The 17,977-nt window shown below is 39.8% G+C and overlaps 3 protein-coding genes across 7 annotated transcripts; 1 reads left to right on the plus strand and 2 right to left on the minus strand.

Annotated features, from left to right (window-relative positions):
• Positions 1 to 11,984: 11,984 nt before the first annotated feature.
• LOC105702816 (cytosolic Fe-S cluster assembly factor NUBP1 homolog) lies at positions 11,985 to 16,732 on the minus strand. Of its 3 annotated transcripts, XM_023433017.1 has the most exons (9): positions 16,667 to 16,732; positions 14,886 to 15,065; positions 14,636 to 14,734; positions 13,474 to 13,715; positions 12,884 to 12,985; positions 12,716 to 12,806; positions 12,383 to 12,648; positions 12,122 to 12,308; positions 11,985 to 12,046 (listed from the first exon to the last, which is right to left on the minus strand). In XM_023433017.1, exons 2-9 carry the CDS (start codon positions 14,971 to 14,973, stop codon positions 12,000 to 12,002), a joined length of 1,122 nt encoding a protein of 373 aa, XP_023288785.1. In that variant the 5' UTR covers positions 14,974 to 15,065; positions 16,667 to 16,732; the 3' UTR covers positions 11,985 to 11,999. The 3 variants fall into 3 exon arrangements, with proteins under 3 accessions (XP_023288785.1, XP_023288787.1, XP_023288786.1); XM_023433019.1 differs by lacking the exon at positions 14,886 to 15,065 and having other exon boundaries at positions 16,667 to 16,728; XM_023433018.1 differs by lacking the exons at positions 14,636 to 14,734; positions 14,886 to 15,065; positions 16,667 to 16,732 and adding an exon at positions 14,081 to 14,350.
• LOC105702813 (tektin-3-like) lies at positions 15,079 to 16,454 on the plus strand. Its single transcript, XM_012430675.2, has 6 exons — positions 15,079 to 15,093; positions 15,168 to 15,417; positions 15,499 to 15,608; positions 15,679 to 15,827; positions 15,899 to 16,121; positions 16,176 to 16,454. The coding sequence occupies exons 1-6, from the start codon at positions 15,079 to 15,081 to the stop codon at positions 16,332 to 16,334; spliced, it is 906 nt and encodes a 301-aa protein (XP_012286098.1). The 3' UTR covers positions 16,335 to 16,454.
• LOC105702817 (cytochrome c oxidase assembly protein COX11, mitochondrial) lies at positions 16,705 to 17,971 on the minus strand. 3 transcript variants are annotated; one of them, XM_012430684.2, is made up of 4 exons: positions 17,797 to 17,971; positions 17,486 to 17,696; positions 17,081 to 17,398; positions 16,705 to 16,930 (listed from the first exon to the last, which is right to left on the minus strand). In XM_012430684.2, the coding sequence occupies exons 2-4, from the start codon at positions 17,690 to 17,692 to the stop codon at positions 16,778 to 16,780; spliced, it is 678 nt and encodes a 225-aa protein (XP_012286107.1). In that variant the 5' UTR covers positions 17,693 to 17,696; positions 17,797 to 17,971; the 3' UTR covers positions 16,705 to 16,777. The 3 variants fall into 3 exon arrangements, with proteins under 3 accessions (XP_012286107.1, XP_012286104.1, XP_012286106.1); XM_012430681.2 differs by having other exon boundaries at positions 17,775 to 17,971; XM_012430683.2 differs by lacking the exon at positions 17,797 to 17,971 and having other exon boundaries at positions 17,486 to 17,768.
• Between the last annotated feature and the right edge of the window lie 6 nt (positions 17,972 to 17,977).

Consider the following 17,977-nt stretch of genomic DNA (forward strand, 5'->3'; position numbering starts at 1 on the left):
TCCACGTGTTTACATAATATTTTTCTATCAGATATACAAAACATTTCGTTTCATTTTAATACAAGTATTTTTTAAATATTATCTGTCGAATGCATTATAAACGTTTTAAAAATATTTAAAATCGAAATCACACGTTCTGCTCCCATAATGAAATAGCGGGACGAAAATATTAGAAAAATTTCGTTTCATTTTAATACAAGTATTTTTTAAATATTATCTGTCGAATGCATTATAAACGTTTTAAAAATATTTAAAATCAAAATCACACGTTCTGCTCCCATAATGAAATAGCGGAACGAAAATATTAGACAAATTTCTCGTGTTTTTTGATACCAAATGAAGTGTCCGATAATAGTCGTAAAGTAAAACATGTATTTTTATTACGTTAATAAGTTAAAAAATATAATTTCTCTATATGTTTATAAATCATTGAAACTAAATATGCCATTGAGATTTTCAACAAATATTTCAAATATCTTTGAATTAAATCTACAAGAAATCTTGAAAAATCTATCGCTAGAGATATTTAGTAAAGATTCCAAAGAAATATTTAGAAATTATTCTATGCTACTAGGGTTATAGATGAAACTGTCAAATCGCCCCTTGACATGCCTTACTCTGGATGGTAGCTTCACCCCCTTAAAGTGTTTAATGGCAGATAAAAAAAATACATGTCGCTCAGTTTTTAGTCTACAATAACATATTATAAAAGAAATGAAATCGGGGAGATCGACCTGGGATACCTTCCTTGTTAGTCGTTGTTGCCACGTGCGCCACGTCGAGCTCCGTGTACATATGCGCATCCTTTATAAATCTGTAACGTGATCATGGTGTGTTAATAATAATAAAAACGTAAAAAAGGAAGGCGGAGAGGCCGTTGACTGTACAACTTTGCGAGGCGTAACGCGAGGACGAATAAATGGACCGATGAAACGCAGTCGTTGGGGGAAAGCGAAACGATCCGCCGTTGTCGAGGTCCGCCCGTGCGTTTCGTCGGTCCGTTTAATAGCGACACAGTAATCCGTCGTTTAACGGCCCAGGACTCAATGTCGGACCCGTAAGTGGAAAAAGCAGGGACATTCCCGGAGGCAATTTCGAGTTTCTACTCGACCACTCGATTCGGCCATTACAGGTGGACGCTCGGAGGTTCAAACGATTCCCCGTGAACGAAGTCTCGCCGTTAAGGTGAAGTGAAACACGTCGAGGAACTTGATCGACGTCGATAAAGGAGATTTTTCTAAATGCCTACGTTGCCGACGTTTGTTTTATATCGACAGCTGTGTCGAATTATATTGGATATTGTACCAAATGGTATATTCTACCTGTCGTTTTCGTACAATGATTATAAAGAAATCGAAGTAAAACTCCAGAAATTCTCTGGATTCATGCTTTCTGGGGCCCTAATTGACTGCAGAGGGACCCCCTGCGCCATCTGTGATTTCCAGGTCAATTAAATTTTCACTCCGAGACCTCGTATTACCATCGTTTTAGCATAGAAGCGCATACAACACTTTTTTTGCCTTTATCCCGTTCAAATGCGAGTTTATCGATTACCAGAGTGTTCTAAATTGTCGTAAAATTGTCCTGACCCTTTCGATTCTCATATCAGAGCCTTCGATAATTGTATATTGATTGAAATATGAGAGCTCGACGGCATTTTGGTTCCGGTCTGGGCTGAGTTAAAAAATTGGTGTGAAAAATCCAAATGTTGAATGTGTCAGGACAACTCTTAGATGATCAGGAGTGATGTGTCAAAGTTTCGGACAGTTTGGTCTAATACCCTTAAAAAAAAGTGTTGTATTCGAATCGACTGATTTGAAGGGTGTTTCACTTCACCTTAAACGGGGGAACAGGTAAGACATTATCCCCGGATCGATCGGCCTCGATTAACCCCACCCCCTGAGCCGCCTCCATTAACCAGGTAACGAGCAATTACTTTTGAGCCGCGGACTTCGTTTGCTCCTGGAGCGCTTCCCCGGCTCGGGTTAGAATTAATTAGGAAAACGTAGCGATATCCGACGACGACTCCTGGAAATTTCAATTGAACCGAAAGCAAGAGGTTTCGCGGTTCGCTTTTTGTTTCTCATCGATCCACGGATTCCGATTGGTTACGAAGCGAGATGCGATTGGAGCGAAGCTTCGGAAACTTGGCGAGAACTTCTCCCGAGATTAAGTACACCGCCTCGGGGATAGACAAGTTTTATAGACAGCATAACGAAAAGGACCCGCTGGAACTTCGAGACGACTTCCAGGGCGAATATCGCGAGAGCCATTCATCCGGGGCGACGTGGAGTACCTAATTCGCGAGTGCTCTCGTTACGATCGCGGATCCTCCTGCATGTACGCGAGATACAAGAAGAGTGACTTATTATTAACGAGGCGAGTTTCCAACCAGGCTCTTGGCCTGGCTGATAAAAAGCCGAAGTTCCCCAAGCCCCTGAATTTAAAGAGTTTAAGAAACTGCTGCAATTCATCCGCGGAATCGAGTTCTGCCTTTCGTATTTACCTGGAAAAAAATTGCCTGTTGCGAGGCCAGCTTGGGAGATAATTTAAGGGACTTTACCACTGTGTACGTCGAAAAAATTACACATTGTTGACCGTTTTTTTTGTCTCAAAAGGACTGCATATAACGGCACAAACCTTTTTCTTTTATCCACGAAAGGTCTAGGAGAATACAGGAAGATTTTTCTTTTTAGTATTAAAAATGCATATTTATTTATTATTACGAAATTTATTAGTACGAAGTAGTAAAAGAAGAAATTGTTCGTTGCTGGCGCAGGTGATCGAAGCCCTCCTGGTGATCTGAAACGAAAAATTCAAAAAGAATCTTATCTAATCGGTAAGGCCGTCGCTATCGGCCGTACCTCAATCATGGTAAAATTTTAATTTTAACTCATACTTTTGCCTCAATTATAGCGCAAAAAACGTGTTCTTTTTAACACTTGCAAAAACGCCGCCATTTTGTTAATTTATGATGTAAATTAATAATTGAGGTACAGGTGGTAGCGACTTACAGATTAAAAATCATTTTGACTTTTGTTGTTTCAGAATCACCAGGAGAGCTTCGATCACCTGCGCCAGCAACAATAAATTTTCTTTTTATTACTGTACGTTTGTAATAATAAATAAAGAAATATGTATTTTTAATACTGACAAGAAAAACATTCCTGTATTCTCCTACGTTAGACCTTTCATAAAAAAAACAAGTTCTTGCCATTATACCCACCAAACACGGTTATGTAACAATAATGTAACTGTTACATAACTTTGTACCATGTAATGTAACATACATATAATATATAAGTAAGATTTGTTTTACTGTTTCCTTCGCATCTATATAACCCTGTTATAAAACAAATAGTGTACCGTATACATAACACATCGGTAACATGTTATATGTTAGGTTAATATTATATAACTGAAATGCTTACAAGTTTGTAACAATGTAACCGAACGGTAATAACTCGACATGTAATGTAACATACAAATAATATATAAATAAGATTTGCATTACTATTCCCTCCTCAGCTATATAACCTTGTTATAAAACGAATAATGTATCGTATATGTAACATATCGGTAATATGTTATATGTTATGTTAATATTATATGACTGTAATGCTTGCAAGTTTGTAACAATGTTACCGAACGGTAATAATTCGACGTTATATGATATTAATGTATCTTTTGAATAACATTCGTTATATATCATGTTATTCCAGTGTTATGTAACCATGACATAGGGTGTTCGGTAGGTGTGCAGTACTTTGAGAAAAAAAAAACTGTCAAAAATGTGTAATTTTTTCGACCTTCACAGGGGTATAGCCCCTTAAAGTGAAGTGAAACACGTCGAGGAACTTGATCGACGTCGATAAAAAAGATTTTTCTAAATACCTACGTTGCCGATGTTCGTTTTTATATTGACGGCGGTGTCGAATTATATTGGGTAATGCATTAAATGGCATACTCCACCTGTGGTTTTCGTACAATAATTGTAAAGAAATCGAAGTAAAACTCCAAAAATCCTTTGGATTCATGCTTTCTGGGGCCCTAATTGACTGCAGAGGAACACCGTGCGCCATCTGTGATTTCCATGTCAATTAAGTCTTCACTCCGAGACCTCATATTTCTATCGTTTTGCCATAGAAGCGCATACAACACTTTTTTTGCCTTTATCCCGTTCAAATGCGAGTTTATCGATTACCACAGTGTTCTAAATTGTCGTAAAATTGTCCTAACCCTTTCGATTCTCATATCAGAGCCTTCGATAATTGTACATTGATCGAAATATGAGAGCTCGACGCCATTTTGGTTCTGGTCTGGACTGAGTTAACAAGTTTTGTTAAAAAATCCTTATTATGAATGTGTCAGGACAATTCTTAGATGATCATGAGTCATGTGTCAAAGTTTCGGACAGCTTGGTCCATCCCCATAAAAAAAAAGGATTGTATTCGAATCGACTGATATGAAGGGGGTTTCACTTCATCTTAATGTAAAGCCGTTGGCAAGTACGGGCACCTGTAGTTGGTGCCTTAGTATCAATCGCAGTCCGTAAACGCATCTCGAAAAGCTGACGAAGCCTGGAGCACAGCATCCTGCACTTCGGTTCGAAACACCCTCGCCGCGATTCCGTGCCTCATACGATATTAAGGACTATGGCGCGTAGATCCTCGTAGGATCTTTATTACCCGGTCGGCCATACGTAGGAAATACAAGATGGCCGGTGCAAGGTGTTGCCCTGACCGGGCAACGAGAGAGTAACGAGCTCTGGCGCCCATAGGAAACTTTAACGGATTTCGAGGGGGATCTCGGGAACGGGGCCCGAAAGAATTCGACGTCCCTTGGGAATTTTTCATGAACAAATGGGCTCCACGGAAAAGACAGGGGTCGACTTCGACCTCAGAGGCTCCTCGATCGTTATCTTCGGAGGTTCGGTCCTCCTCTAGGTCTTACAAGGAAGGTATCCCTGATCGATCTCTCCGATTTCATTTCTTTTATAATATGTTATAATAGACTAAAATCTAAGCGACACGTATTTTTTTTTATCTGCTATTAAACACTTTAAGGGGGTGAAGCCACCATCCAAAGTAAGGCATGTCAAGGGGCGATTTGTCAGTTTCACCCACGCGAACATAATATTTTTCATTTCTCGTTATGAGAAAGCTTTTCCAGGTAGATTGGTTAAAAAATATTGTGTTCTTTCCTAGCAGCACAAAATATTTGTCCTATATTTTCTACATATTTAACGAATATCGTACATTTTAAATATTTGCAAAACGTTTACATTAGAATATTATCTCTACAATATTTATATAATATTAGCTCCACGTGTTTACATAATATTTTTCTATCAGATATACAAAACATTTCGTTTCANAAGTTAAAAAATATAATTTCTCTATATGTTTATAAATCATTGAAACTAAATATGCCATTGAGATTTTCAACAAATATTTCAAATATCTTCGAATGAAATCTACAAGAAATCTTAAAAAATCTATCGTTTGAGATATTTAGTAAAGATTACAAAGAAATATTTAGAAATTATTCTACGCTACTAGGGTTGTGGGTGCAACCTCAAATCGCCCCTTGACATGCTTTACTTTGGATGGTGGTTTCACCCCCTTAAAGTGTTTAATGGCAGATGAAAAAAATACGTGTACGCTTAGTTTTTAGTCTACTATAACATATTATAAGAGAAATGAAATCGGAGAGATCTTCCTTGTTAGAAATCTAATATCGAGTTCTGTCCACAAGAGGTGCTTGGATACGTCCGATGGGTTGGATAGATCTCATGAACGTTTCGGCACGAGCTTACAACGATTTTAAAATATATAACAGGGCGATATTAAACTTGCGTCCCCGGGGTAATACAGAACCAAGAGATCGTCCCCGGCAGGCGGAATTACACCAACAATCGAGGTCGAAGGCATCGACTCGGTAGAAAATTCGAAACATCCATAAAGTCTCGTCACGTCCTAGTATTCACCTGTGCGGGAGTTTGGCCACGCAGGAGGGATCGACGCAAAGGGATCCGAACAAAGCCCTTCGAAAGCCCAGAGGGCGGAACTTTTCCTCCGGAAAAGAATGACCCCCAAATCGTGGACATTCGTAAGATAGTTATTTACATTGAGTCCGAATGCGGGGATTTAACGAGGCCGAGGGGTCTTTCTACGAGCCCCGCTGTCGAAGGGGTCCCTCTCCACCCTGGGCGAAATTCATCTCCATGATCATGACCAACTCATTTTGGGGAACGATCACCGCTCGGTTTCCAATTTCAGTTAGGACGTCCGCGGACGGAAATGGTCGGATGACGGATGACCCCCGATCGCGGGGGGTCGCGACTCCGCGAGGAGGCGTCGACCCTTGCTCGTAGGAATCTTCGCCGAGTAGCGGGTACAGAGATAGGAGGCGATCGTTCTCCGGGCGAGATGTGCACCTACGTCGGCATTAAACGGCGCGGCCCTTCGCGGGCATAACGCCGGAGGAAAGACGGATCGCTCGAGGGGGGACGAAGGGACGAATCCGCGCGAGATAGCGGAACGCCCGCTCATCGACAAGCCGGTCAGATCTCGAGGATTACCTGGCCCCTCCATCTAGCATCCCTTCATCCCCGGGGTGAAATTGCGAAACTTCCCCGGCGCCGATTCACGCGTCGCGTGGAGGTCGCGAGGTTCGTCAAAGAATCGCTTTCGAATCTACCGGCGTCAGCTGGTGTCACTCGCTAATTTAGATCGATCTACTCGTCGCAGGGCGCGACAGGAGAGAAAGCTCGGGGAGAGATAAAGAAGCTGTTCGAGCCGAATGAACAAGGGCTCAATCGAGAACGAATTTCTTTATCTCAGATAGCAATTATCATGTCACGTGTGGTTTTCAAGCCAATACGTAAATTTCAATTATATATTGCAAATACGGACTAATCCATAATTTAATAATTATAACGCTAGAATTATTTGGAATGCTCTCTGCAACGGTCTGGGTGTTCTATTTCTTCCGTATTTCAAGTTCCGTTTATTCTTTCTCGTGTCTCTCATGTCATATAGCACCATTGATTCAGTCACGTATTATGCTCATAATTTAAACGGATGTCTAAACAGAAACTCTAGCGCTTCGCTCTCTTATCTACTACCGCGGTCCATTAGCCCATGATTCGTTTACTTCTAGTCCTATAGCCCATTTTTGTTATTCCCCACCTAAGCCTTCTTAAACAACATTAACTTTTCCGCTTCTCAGTCCTCATGAACCAATCACTTTCGATTATTGATCCCACTTTAATTTCTCTACGCCTATCAGTAAACGCTTTGTAAAAAACTCCGCCCTAGAGGACAGCATCCGAAAGCGCTCTGGACCAAAGTTCCTCTGGGCATCTTGAGAATCAAATCTTCCACCGCGAGAGACGGACATCTCCTGCTCTCAGAGACAATCAAGTCTCACCGCGACTCCAAATAGTCACCCGCGAATTTGTACCGTGCGACCGCCGCCGTTCATAGTGTCATATTTTACAATTGTTATCGGACTTATTCGTTATTGTTAATAAACTATTTCTGTTACGAATTCAAGTCATGTGCCCGAACTCATAAAACTGACCTGACTCGAGATTTCGTCGAGAATTAATCAGTCATCAAATTTGGCTCTCACATCCAGTGCAACCCGCGTTCAGACTTTCTTTCGAACATCCGCAACAGGAGCTCTTGTCCCTCCTCTGTATCGCCGTCGCCGTTTATGATGCCGCCTGTTCCTGATCCCCGCGTTTCCTTCGCTCTACCGTCCAATAAATCAAATCAGCGGGGGGTCCCGGCTCCGTAAACGCTCGACGACATAATTCCTAACGCCGACGCCCTTTTAAAGTTTAAAGTGCGGCCGTAGTCTTTACGACTGCCTCGGCGAGCCATCGATGTTTTACGGGGCGTTTCCTCGTTTCCTTGCAGACGTGGACCGGGAAGATGGTCACGTAGGGTACGTCCGGCGGCGTAACCGAAGCCATGATCCCTCGTCGTTTGGCCCCGGGTTATCCTTGAACGAGAAAGGACGAAAGTTAGGGACGTTCCGACCAGGTAACGCGCGCAAACGCGAGGGCATCCGAGGGGATTGGATGGACCTCCGATCGGGAAATATCCCTTTAATGCGGCGCCATCCGATTTTCCGAATCGGGAGCAAACTCGGATGGCACGCGTCCCACTTAAAACTTCCTCTCGGCCGATCTCCTCGGCTGGTCGGGCCACTCCCACGAGAGGTGGCTTCACCGCGATCTAATTTACGTGCCTGACGTCAAGCGTGGCCCCGATAAACGTCAATGCGTAAATTCTTTGACCGGCCGTCCTCGGCCCGAGTTCGGAAGGCTCTGCCCGGCTGCTCCTTTTATGGCTGTCCGGTCGCCGCAGGACGACCTTCCGTCTTGCCGCACCTGCCGTATCGAGCCGGAAAGGCCTCTCTGGAGGTCCTTGCGGCGTTCCTGTAGAACATTGGAAATTTCAATTACGTTCGATTTTACATGATTTTACAAGCTAGACATTGCGCAAAAATAAACGTGAACAATCGAATATATAACGTATCTAAAGGTACATTTGGCGTGAAACTCTACTCCTCTTACTCCTTGTGGCGTTCCTGTGGAACATTGGAAATTCCAATTACGTTGGCTTTTAAAGGAGTTTACAAGCTAGAGATTGCGCAGAAGACAAACGTGAACAATAAATATATACAACGTATGTAAGGGTACATTTGGCGTGAAACTTTACTCCTCCTACTGCTTGTGGCGTTCGTGTAGAACATTGGAAAATCAAATTACGTTCGATTTTACAAGATTTCACAAGCTAGAGATTGCGCAGAAGACAAACGTGAACAATCAAATATACAACGTATGTAAGGGTACATTTGGCGCGAAACTCTACTCCTCCTACTGCTCGTGGCGTTCCTATAGAACATTGGAAATTCCAATTACGTTCGATTTTAAAAGATTTTACAAGCTAGAGATTGCGCAGAAGACAAACGTGAACACTCGAATATATAACATATCTAAAGGTACATTTGACGTGAAACTCTACTCCTCCTACTCCTTGCGGCGTTCCTATAGAACATTGGAAATTCCAATTACGTTCCATTTTAAACGATTTTACAAGCTACAGATTGCGCAGAAGACAAACGTGAACACTCGAATATATAACATATATAAAGGTACATTTGGCGTGAAACTCTACTCCTCCTACTCCTTGCGGCGTTCCTGTAGAACATAGGAAATTCCAATTACGTTGGATTTTAAAGGATTTTACAAGCTAGAGATTGTGCAGAAGACAAACGCGAACACTCGAATATACAACGTATGTAAGGGTACATTTGGCGTGAAACTCTACCGAGTATCATGATTCGGGGTCCAAGGGTACGAAAGTTCGACGGTGCACTAAACCCGTACGGGTTTATCTTTATCTTGGACGATAATGAGTCGAACATACTATATAATATGAAATCGAAGCTTGTAAAGAACGGATGAACGTTCGTCCCCCTAAAAACGCAGACGTATAAACGCAGTTAACTAACCGCAACGCGGAGAACGGTCCCCTCCATGTGACGAGGAAATTCAACTTCCGTCCAATTTCCCGCGCATAGAGGACGAGTGTCCTAGGAAAAGTTCGAGGTCGAAATCCTTACACTTTCGGAACGTGTCCGCCCCTTGTCCTATCCCTATTCCCGGGGGATTTCACAGGGACACTTCGGAACTAATTTCCAAGAGACACGCGTCGTCCTCTGAAAGCCTCTTCTCCCTTTCCTGTTACAGGAATGTCATTTTCCGGGCTCGCCATCGAGGGGAGGCCTCGAAGTCCGATCTGAAAGTACGTCGTATTTATTATCAAAAACATGATCGGCAAGGCGATCAAATTACGGCTCGTCGTTCCCCGAATTTCCTGAATTCCGTTAAACCGCATAAACGGTAAAAGAAGTTAAGAAGCTGCCTTTTTACCGTTACTCTTATCGATCACTGTCGCCTCGATAACGGCTACGGGTCTTACCCTACGTCGGTTGTCCTTAAGGTGAAGTGAAACCCCCTTCAAGTCGGTCGATTCGAATACAACACTTTTATTAAGAGGATTGGACCAAACTGTCGAAAACTTTGACACATGACTCGTGATTATCTAAGAATTGTCCTGACACGTTCAAAATTTGAATTTTTGGAAAAAAATTGTTTAACTTAGCTCAGACCAAAATCAAAATGGCATCGAGCTCTCATATTTCGATCAATATAAAATTATCGAAGGCTTCGAAAGAGAAACAAAAGGGCCAGGACAATTTTACGACAATTAAGAACACTCTGGTAATCGATGAACTCGCAATTGAACGGAATACAGGCGAAAAAAAGTGTTTTATGCGCTTTTATGCCAAAACGATGGGAATACGAGTCTCGGAGTGAAAATTTAGTTGGCCTGGAAATCACAGATGGCGCAGGGGGCCCCTCTGCAGTCAATTAGGGCCCCAGAAAGCATGAATTCAGAGGATTTCTGGAGTTTTACTTCGATTTCTTTATAATTATTGTACGAGAACGACAGTTGGAGTATGCCATTTAGTGCAATACCTAATATAATTCGACCCAGCCGTCAATATAAAAACGAACATCGGCAACGTAGGTATTTAGAAAAATCTTCTTTGTCGACGTCGAACAAGTCCTCAACGTGTTTCACTTCACCTTAAAGGAGTCCAATTCGCGGAATAAAGTAATGAAAGTAAGACGGGAAGCCGAGGGTTCCCGGCACGCCACGACATTCGAAGGGCTGAATAGACCCTGACGGAGATAACCGAATTTCGGATGGTGCTAGGACGTAATTTTCGTTCGTAAACGACGTTAGGGGCCGTTTTCGCTTAGCTCGTACTTTCAGTTTCCTCCATCTCCGTCAACCCTCGATGTGGTACTTCCTGCCTCTGCCGTCACAACTTCGAGGTCGACTTCCCTGCATGGGGTGGCTAAACGCAGCATCGCTTTTTTTCTTGGGAACCTGGGATAAATAAACAGATGGCCATTACCACTGGGTTCAATATTTTTTGCGACTCCTGACGAACCCCTAAAAATATTCCGTATTGCGTGACCCTTCACAGCCAGGGAACACGTAAGAGGGCGAAACGTTTCGTGTTAATAACGCTAATTAAAATCAAAGGGTGTTTGGGAAGCACCTTGAGAATTATTATGATGGAATGTATTAAAACGTAATAGAATGTAGGTCACAATAAGGACGCTGGAGAGACTAAAGAGAATCTATTACTGTTGGTTTTCTAACCTTGATTATCATCTCGCTACGGTGAGATTACCGCTTTAATGTCCATTTTAATCACTAGCCGTGCATTTTAATCACAAGCTGTGATTTCATACGTACCTGAAGTTCTGTCATTGAAGGCAGCATTAAAACTGGCGCGAAATCCAACCGAGTTTGTGTCGGAACGGTGTTGGTGACGCCATCTCGAGTGAATTATGCGAAGTTAGAGGTATTATTTTTATCGACAAGTTTTTTTGAGTTTTAAATTTTAAACGTATCGAAAGGAGGAATATTAAATGAGTTCCAGGGAATTAGCAATTCCTAATCAGACTGATTCATTGTAGTACCATGGTTTAGGGATGAGAAGAGATTATAGATAGCCATCTGGTCCTCCTTATCCGACAGTTGGTAAGGAGCGATCAAGTAACCCTTCGATGCTAGAAACAGTTACAAAGGAATGCAAATGAGTCCATCAGTTTGCGAACAACGTCAAATTGACTTTTCTATGAGTTTCCGATCCTGGCGTTCCTAGAATAATGCATACAATAGGCACACTTCGGTGATCGTTTTCATCGGACCCCCTTGATCGTCTTGCAGGAGTCGTCTTATACATACAACGCAGTGTTCGAGATTCTTAATGGTTCTAAAAGAGAATCCCTTTTAACTTCCTTAATTTAAAGGTAATTTATTTTTTCTTATGTAACAGGTATTTTATACGTACGTTAAGAAAATGAAAATTGTATAACGAGATAGGTACGAAATATTTTATTCAAGACACTGCTGCTTGCTGTCACTGCATTTCTGTATGATTTCTATAAATAAAAAATAAAAGTGAAAATGACACCTTAACCATGGGACATACGCATTAAATTCATTCCCGTACTCACTTTCTATAATCGTCTGTATCGCAACTGTGGTAGGTGAATCAGGCATTTCTGTCAAAAAGTTCTTGCCTTCGTCGCAACATCTTGCTAAAAGTGGATCTAATGGAAGTGATCCTAAATATTCAACGTTTAATTCACTTGACATCTGCTTAGCTCCTCCCGTTAATGCTGGAAAAATTTCAGCCGAGCTCTAAACGTACAAAAAATCCTGTTACGTTTAATCAAAACATATCTGTGCACATGACTTTTATAGATGAATATTACCTTGCACTTAGGACAAACAAACGCGCTCATGTTTTCAATGACACCTATTATAGGAATGTTAACCTTTTTACAAAAATCAATTTCTTTTCTAACATCCAATAAGGCAACTTCTTGAGGTGTCGTAACTATAACTGCTCCAGTTATTCCAGCACCCTTTAAGTATGAAGTTGCAGATAAATGCTCGTCTGACGTACCGGGTGGCGTATCCAATATCAGATAATCCAAATCACCCCAATCAACCTCAGACAGGAATTGTTTTATCATTCCTATAAAAGTATGACGCTTCAGTAAAATATTTTTTACTGGAAATTTCTTTTTAATATACAACCGTACCATTTTTTTTAGGTCCCCTCCATATCACAGCATCGTTAGAACTTCCAAGGAGGAAACCAATGGACATTAGTGACAAATTATCTTCAATGTACTAGAAAAGTATGAAAATATCAAGCATTATTTTCAAGTATTGCCTCTAATAACTTCCTCAAATATTGCTGCACTCACTACAGGTGACCACCCAGATGCACTTTGATGAATTTGTTCACCAAGGGCACCCAGCACCCTTGGTTGAGATGGCCCACAAATATCTATATCTAATACAGCTACCTGTGGAAAACAATTTTTCTATGAATTATTTACGTAATTTTAGTGAAACACATCTCATTCAGTTACTGATATCTCTTTATATTTGGCCTATTTCTTCAGAGAACGAGAGGTATGTTTACTGCTAACAACCCTCGGATTATAGGGATAGGAATCAATAATAGGCTGGTACAGACTGTCGCGACATACATAGCGGTAGGGCAATGGAATCTTTCTTGGCCCTGTTCATTTCCCAAACTGAAAGTCGTAGGAAGTACTTGAAATGTTATCATGTACATCGAAAATCATATTGACATTCTTGGTATGGGAAAGAGGGTAAGGTTTTACAAAGTTTGAGAAGTTTTTATATTAAGACCAGTGAATATAGCAATATAAGTGCAACTTTTGGATCGCCTCGACAAAAAATGTGACAGCTCAAAGCACAACAGTATGAAGTACAAAAATGTTAAAAGCATCATAAAGTAGTAAGTAGGTAGAAAATGTGATTTTACATTTCTGTTCGGGTCATCAGCAGCCAAAGTCCGTGCCAAAAGAGATGTAACGGTACTTTTTCCAACTCCTCCTTTGCCGGAAAGTATCAGAATCTTGTTTTTCACATTGGATAGCCTCTGCTTTACTAACTCTATTCCAGGATCCACCTGTTTACTCTCTCCCGAGGCACAAATTCCTTGATTCGGGCAGCCAGCACATGCCGAAGCTTTACCTGCATTTTGACTTTGCGTTCCAGGACAATCTAAAATAATATCTTACATTTTATGGAAAGAAAACAAGTTGTCGAGCTTCATTCTTATTTAGTAAATCCACTTAATTAACCAGCGAAAGTAAAGAAACATTCCATTATTTGTAACTAAAGGAACATTTTTTTTTATTACAGGTGCAATAATTATGAATCCTCTGATTAGCTTCTGTGATAACTTCACTCGCCGATTTAAACTTAACCTATAAATTCCTACAATGAATGACACGCAGAAAAACTAACAGACATACTTTAGCCAAAACTCTACAATATAATAAATCAGTTCTTGTAAAAATGTCGGACTTCCAATTTTCAATTTGACCAAATCTTCTATCACTCGAAAATTAAAATAAATTACGCACGTTCAGGAGCCTCTGCTGGCACATCAGCCATGTTGAATTCACTGAGAAATTGTGACGTATTACTTTCAAAATACAAAAAACAATAGAAAACGATCCCAACTTCCTTATACATTACATTTACCTGCTCACAATTTTATAAATGGTATGAATAGCGTCAAATAAAAAATAATCAGTAATAACATTATATGGATATGTCACAACCAGTGAAGCTCATTCTTTTAAATTGTCATTTGTAAATTGTTCATTATCTTTTTAGACAATCGGTTATATTTTTTGCAGCAACTTCAACCTTGGAGTACCGTTGGATCGTCGATGCCTTGTACAGAGTCATTAGTCCCAGTACGTGCTAATGAGTATTTTGGCATGCATCATTTACAACCGTGGCGTCCTAATATGGGATATGAAAATGTTGAAGTTGTCCCACTGTACGTAAGAGTTCTATTTGTATTAAATTTATGTACAGTAGTAAACCTAACATAAATTAGTAGTAAGGTTTCAAATGATGAAAAAGTAGTGGCAAAGAAATTGACCAAGATGAATATTGATTTAACAAACCGTTCCATCCTAGAGACAGCATTCCTTCACGCATGACTGCCCGGCAGTTTCCATTCTGATCTTGTGTGGGTCTTGTAATATAAGTTCCTTTGTACTTAGCTACAATAAGTGAAATTTTATTTTATAAATTTATGCGATACATTCGTTTTAAATATAAAACTGCATCGTATATTTTCATACCATCAAATTTAGCGAGGGACAAGTAATAAATAATTAAAACTACGTACAGGTCACAGAAGTGTATATCTACCTATGCAGTGGACCCTGTCAGTAACATGGCTACGCAACCCTTGAAATTTCCAAATTTGGTAACAGGGCTTGAACGCAATCCTGTACATGCATCCCAAGCTGCCTTATATACAAGGTTTACACCAAACGAATGGTTCCAAAAACAAATTAAATTCTATAACGAAGCTGATTCCAATAGACACTATGCAGAAAGAATGAGAAACGATGCTGTGAAAATTATGAGGTATTTATAATTTCACTTGTTTATATATTAATAGGCATGTCTCAGATCATTTATTCCTAGTTATTCAAATTTTATAGAGAAGCAGAAGATAGAATACAGTGTGGACAATTTAATACAGGTAAAAGATTAGGAGAACGAATAACGGATGTGACTTTCTGGCGTAATGAAGTTGCATCGGAACTTGAAAGACTCATACACGAGATCGAAAGACTCCAGGACTGTCGAGCAGTTTTAGAAAAAGCAGTACGTGACGTGGATGGCCCTTTGCATATAGCCGAGGAATGTTTATACCATCGGGAATCTCGAAAAGGTGCTGCAGGATTTTCAATTACTTGTAATTAATCTTGAGTAAGTTATTTCATTATGACATATTTTTTGTTAATTACTACAGGGACAGAACTTGTACACGATGAAAGTGAAAAGTGCCTCCTTCGTGAGGTTCAAATGTTGAGGTGCAATCAAAAAAAGTTAGAAGCTTGTCTTGAAAGATGTAAGGATCAGGTGAGAATACTTTAAAATATATAAAAGACGTGATTACTTGTCATACACAAATAATAAGTTTTCTTTTTAGCTCCGAATCTGCAGAGCATCTCAAAATCAATTAGAACTTGACTTGAAAAATAAAGAAACTGCTCTTGGCATTGATACTTTGTGTCACCAACTTAATAACTACAGCCAAGGATTGCAGTACTACTCCGGAATCGAAAAATATGATCCATGGTATATACTTCTTAGATGTTCATTACAATTTGCGAAATATTTCTTTGTTCTTGCTTGACCTGTTTTCGCAGTATTTCAGAGCAGGAATCATGGGCAGAAGCAGTAAACAGAATAGTACAGAAATCACAGACCGAAAGAGCCAAATCCTGTCAGTTACGAACCGATGCAGAAACTTTAGTGAACCGTGTAGCACAGGATATGTGGGAATCATGGTCTATGACCAATAATGCTCTTGCCCAACGGTCTACCGAAATGCTCGAAGCTAAAAGCAAATTACAACAACATCTTCACAAGGTAGGATAATGATTATTTCGCAGGCACTGTTAAAATTATATTATTTTGGCACAGGTACAACAAGAAATATTCGATATTGAAAAGAACTTGGAATTAATGAGAAAAGCTATAGCAGATAAAAGTCATGCTATTAAAGTTGCCCACACAAGATTGGAAGCAAGAATGCATCGTCCAGAGATAGAATTATGTCGTGATTACGCGTACATGAGGTAGATTCTATTATAAAATAATCGTCACTTTTTTCAGAGGCCCATCCTAAGTTACATTTTATTTATTTACAGTTTACAAAAGGAAACAGATGAAATAGCTAGACAGGTGGAGAGAATGTACAGATCGCTAAAAGAAATGGAGAATCAACACCAAAGGCTTCTAAGAACGAGAAATGCATTGGAACATGATCTCGCTCTTAAAATTGATGCAATGTATATAGATAAAGAAAAAGTCTCCGGTCTCAGACGAGCATATCCAGTAAATGCGCTTTTCAGATTTTAATGTGATTATGTGGACTACTTTTTCTGTAAAATGGGTAGATAAAAAAAGCTTACCTGAAATGCACTCCTAAAGCAATTTAGGCCATGTGATATTTCGTAGCTCAATACAAATTGTTTAATGATAATTAATTTGTACAATAGGACTAGTAAAATTTAACATTTATTCTACTTATGACTTTTCATGTAACTTGGTATAGGCAATTTCAGACCTGGTCTTGCTTCAAAGAATGTATAGGATAGATAGATATCATTAATCAACTCCATCTTTGGATCTTCGGCAAATTCAGGATCAATGTAGAAAAATACAGGCATGTCAACCTAAAAAAATGGTAACCATAATGTATAATTTATTCCTTTGGTAAAAATATATCATTCGTTGAATATAAAGTTGTCATTATTGTTCCATTCAAAATAGGACATACTTAAATATTTATAGAGCTATTGGATAATAGCAATAAATATCCTTACTTGTTCATGAGGATTCAGTCGTTGTTCTTCAAAACAAAAACATTGAACCTTGTTAAAGTATTGTCCAACTTCAAAGGGTACTACATTATATGTAGAAATACCAATAATCGGTTCATTGGTTGGATTCGTCGCTGTATAAAAAGCCAGTGCAGTTTCACCAGGAACGACTTTAATACGATTCTGTTGCGGTTTAAAATTCCATTGCATGGAAGCGGCAGTATCTGCATTAAATCTAACTGTGATGATTCTATTTCTAACTGGCTTCATCGTTTCAACTTTGCTAGTATCGTGGCCGACCGTACCACCATAGCTGTAAGCCTATAACACGATAAATGTTTACTAAAAAAATAACAAAATAGCATCTTAGAGAATATCCCCATTTCTTTCAATATAAAAATAGAATACCTGACAAAACATCCTGTACAACGGTACAGCTGCATAGCTCAAGCCTACAGTGGCTACTCCGATTGCAATGGTATAATTCAAAGTCGTCCGTATCCTCCTTTTTTGTATAACCTCAAAGTCTTCATGTTCTTTTCTTAGATTTCTTGTAACGTTAGTAAATATTCGCCTCACAAATTTCCTTTCAATGCATTGGAGTATTTTAAACATTTTTCTGTAACGTTAGCAGAAAACCGACATAACCACAAAATCTCACGTATAACGATTTAAATACATGAAGTCCACTACGTACTAGGTTAACAAACCGAAATTACTGGCTAGTTATACTCGCGTTTATCGTATAATCAAGTATCAATTAATTTATTTAAACATTTGAAACAGATATTCAGAGATGATTTGAGAGATCGCTCAAATCGTTCACCAACTCCGTCGTACGATTGCATTCTGTACCAGAGATTAGTTGGGAGATTGCTCACGGGCAGGGTCGCGCGATCG

Source organism: Orussus abietinus, unplaced genomic scaffold (assembly GCF_000612105.2).
Source record: "Orussus abietinus isolate OABI.00-Male unplaced genomic scaffold, Oabi_2.0 scaffold513, whole genome shotgun sequence".
Taxonomy (NCBI): domain Eukaryota; kingdom Metazoa; phylum Arthropoda; class Insecta; order Hymenoptera; family Orussidae; genus Orussus; species Orussus abietinus.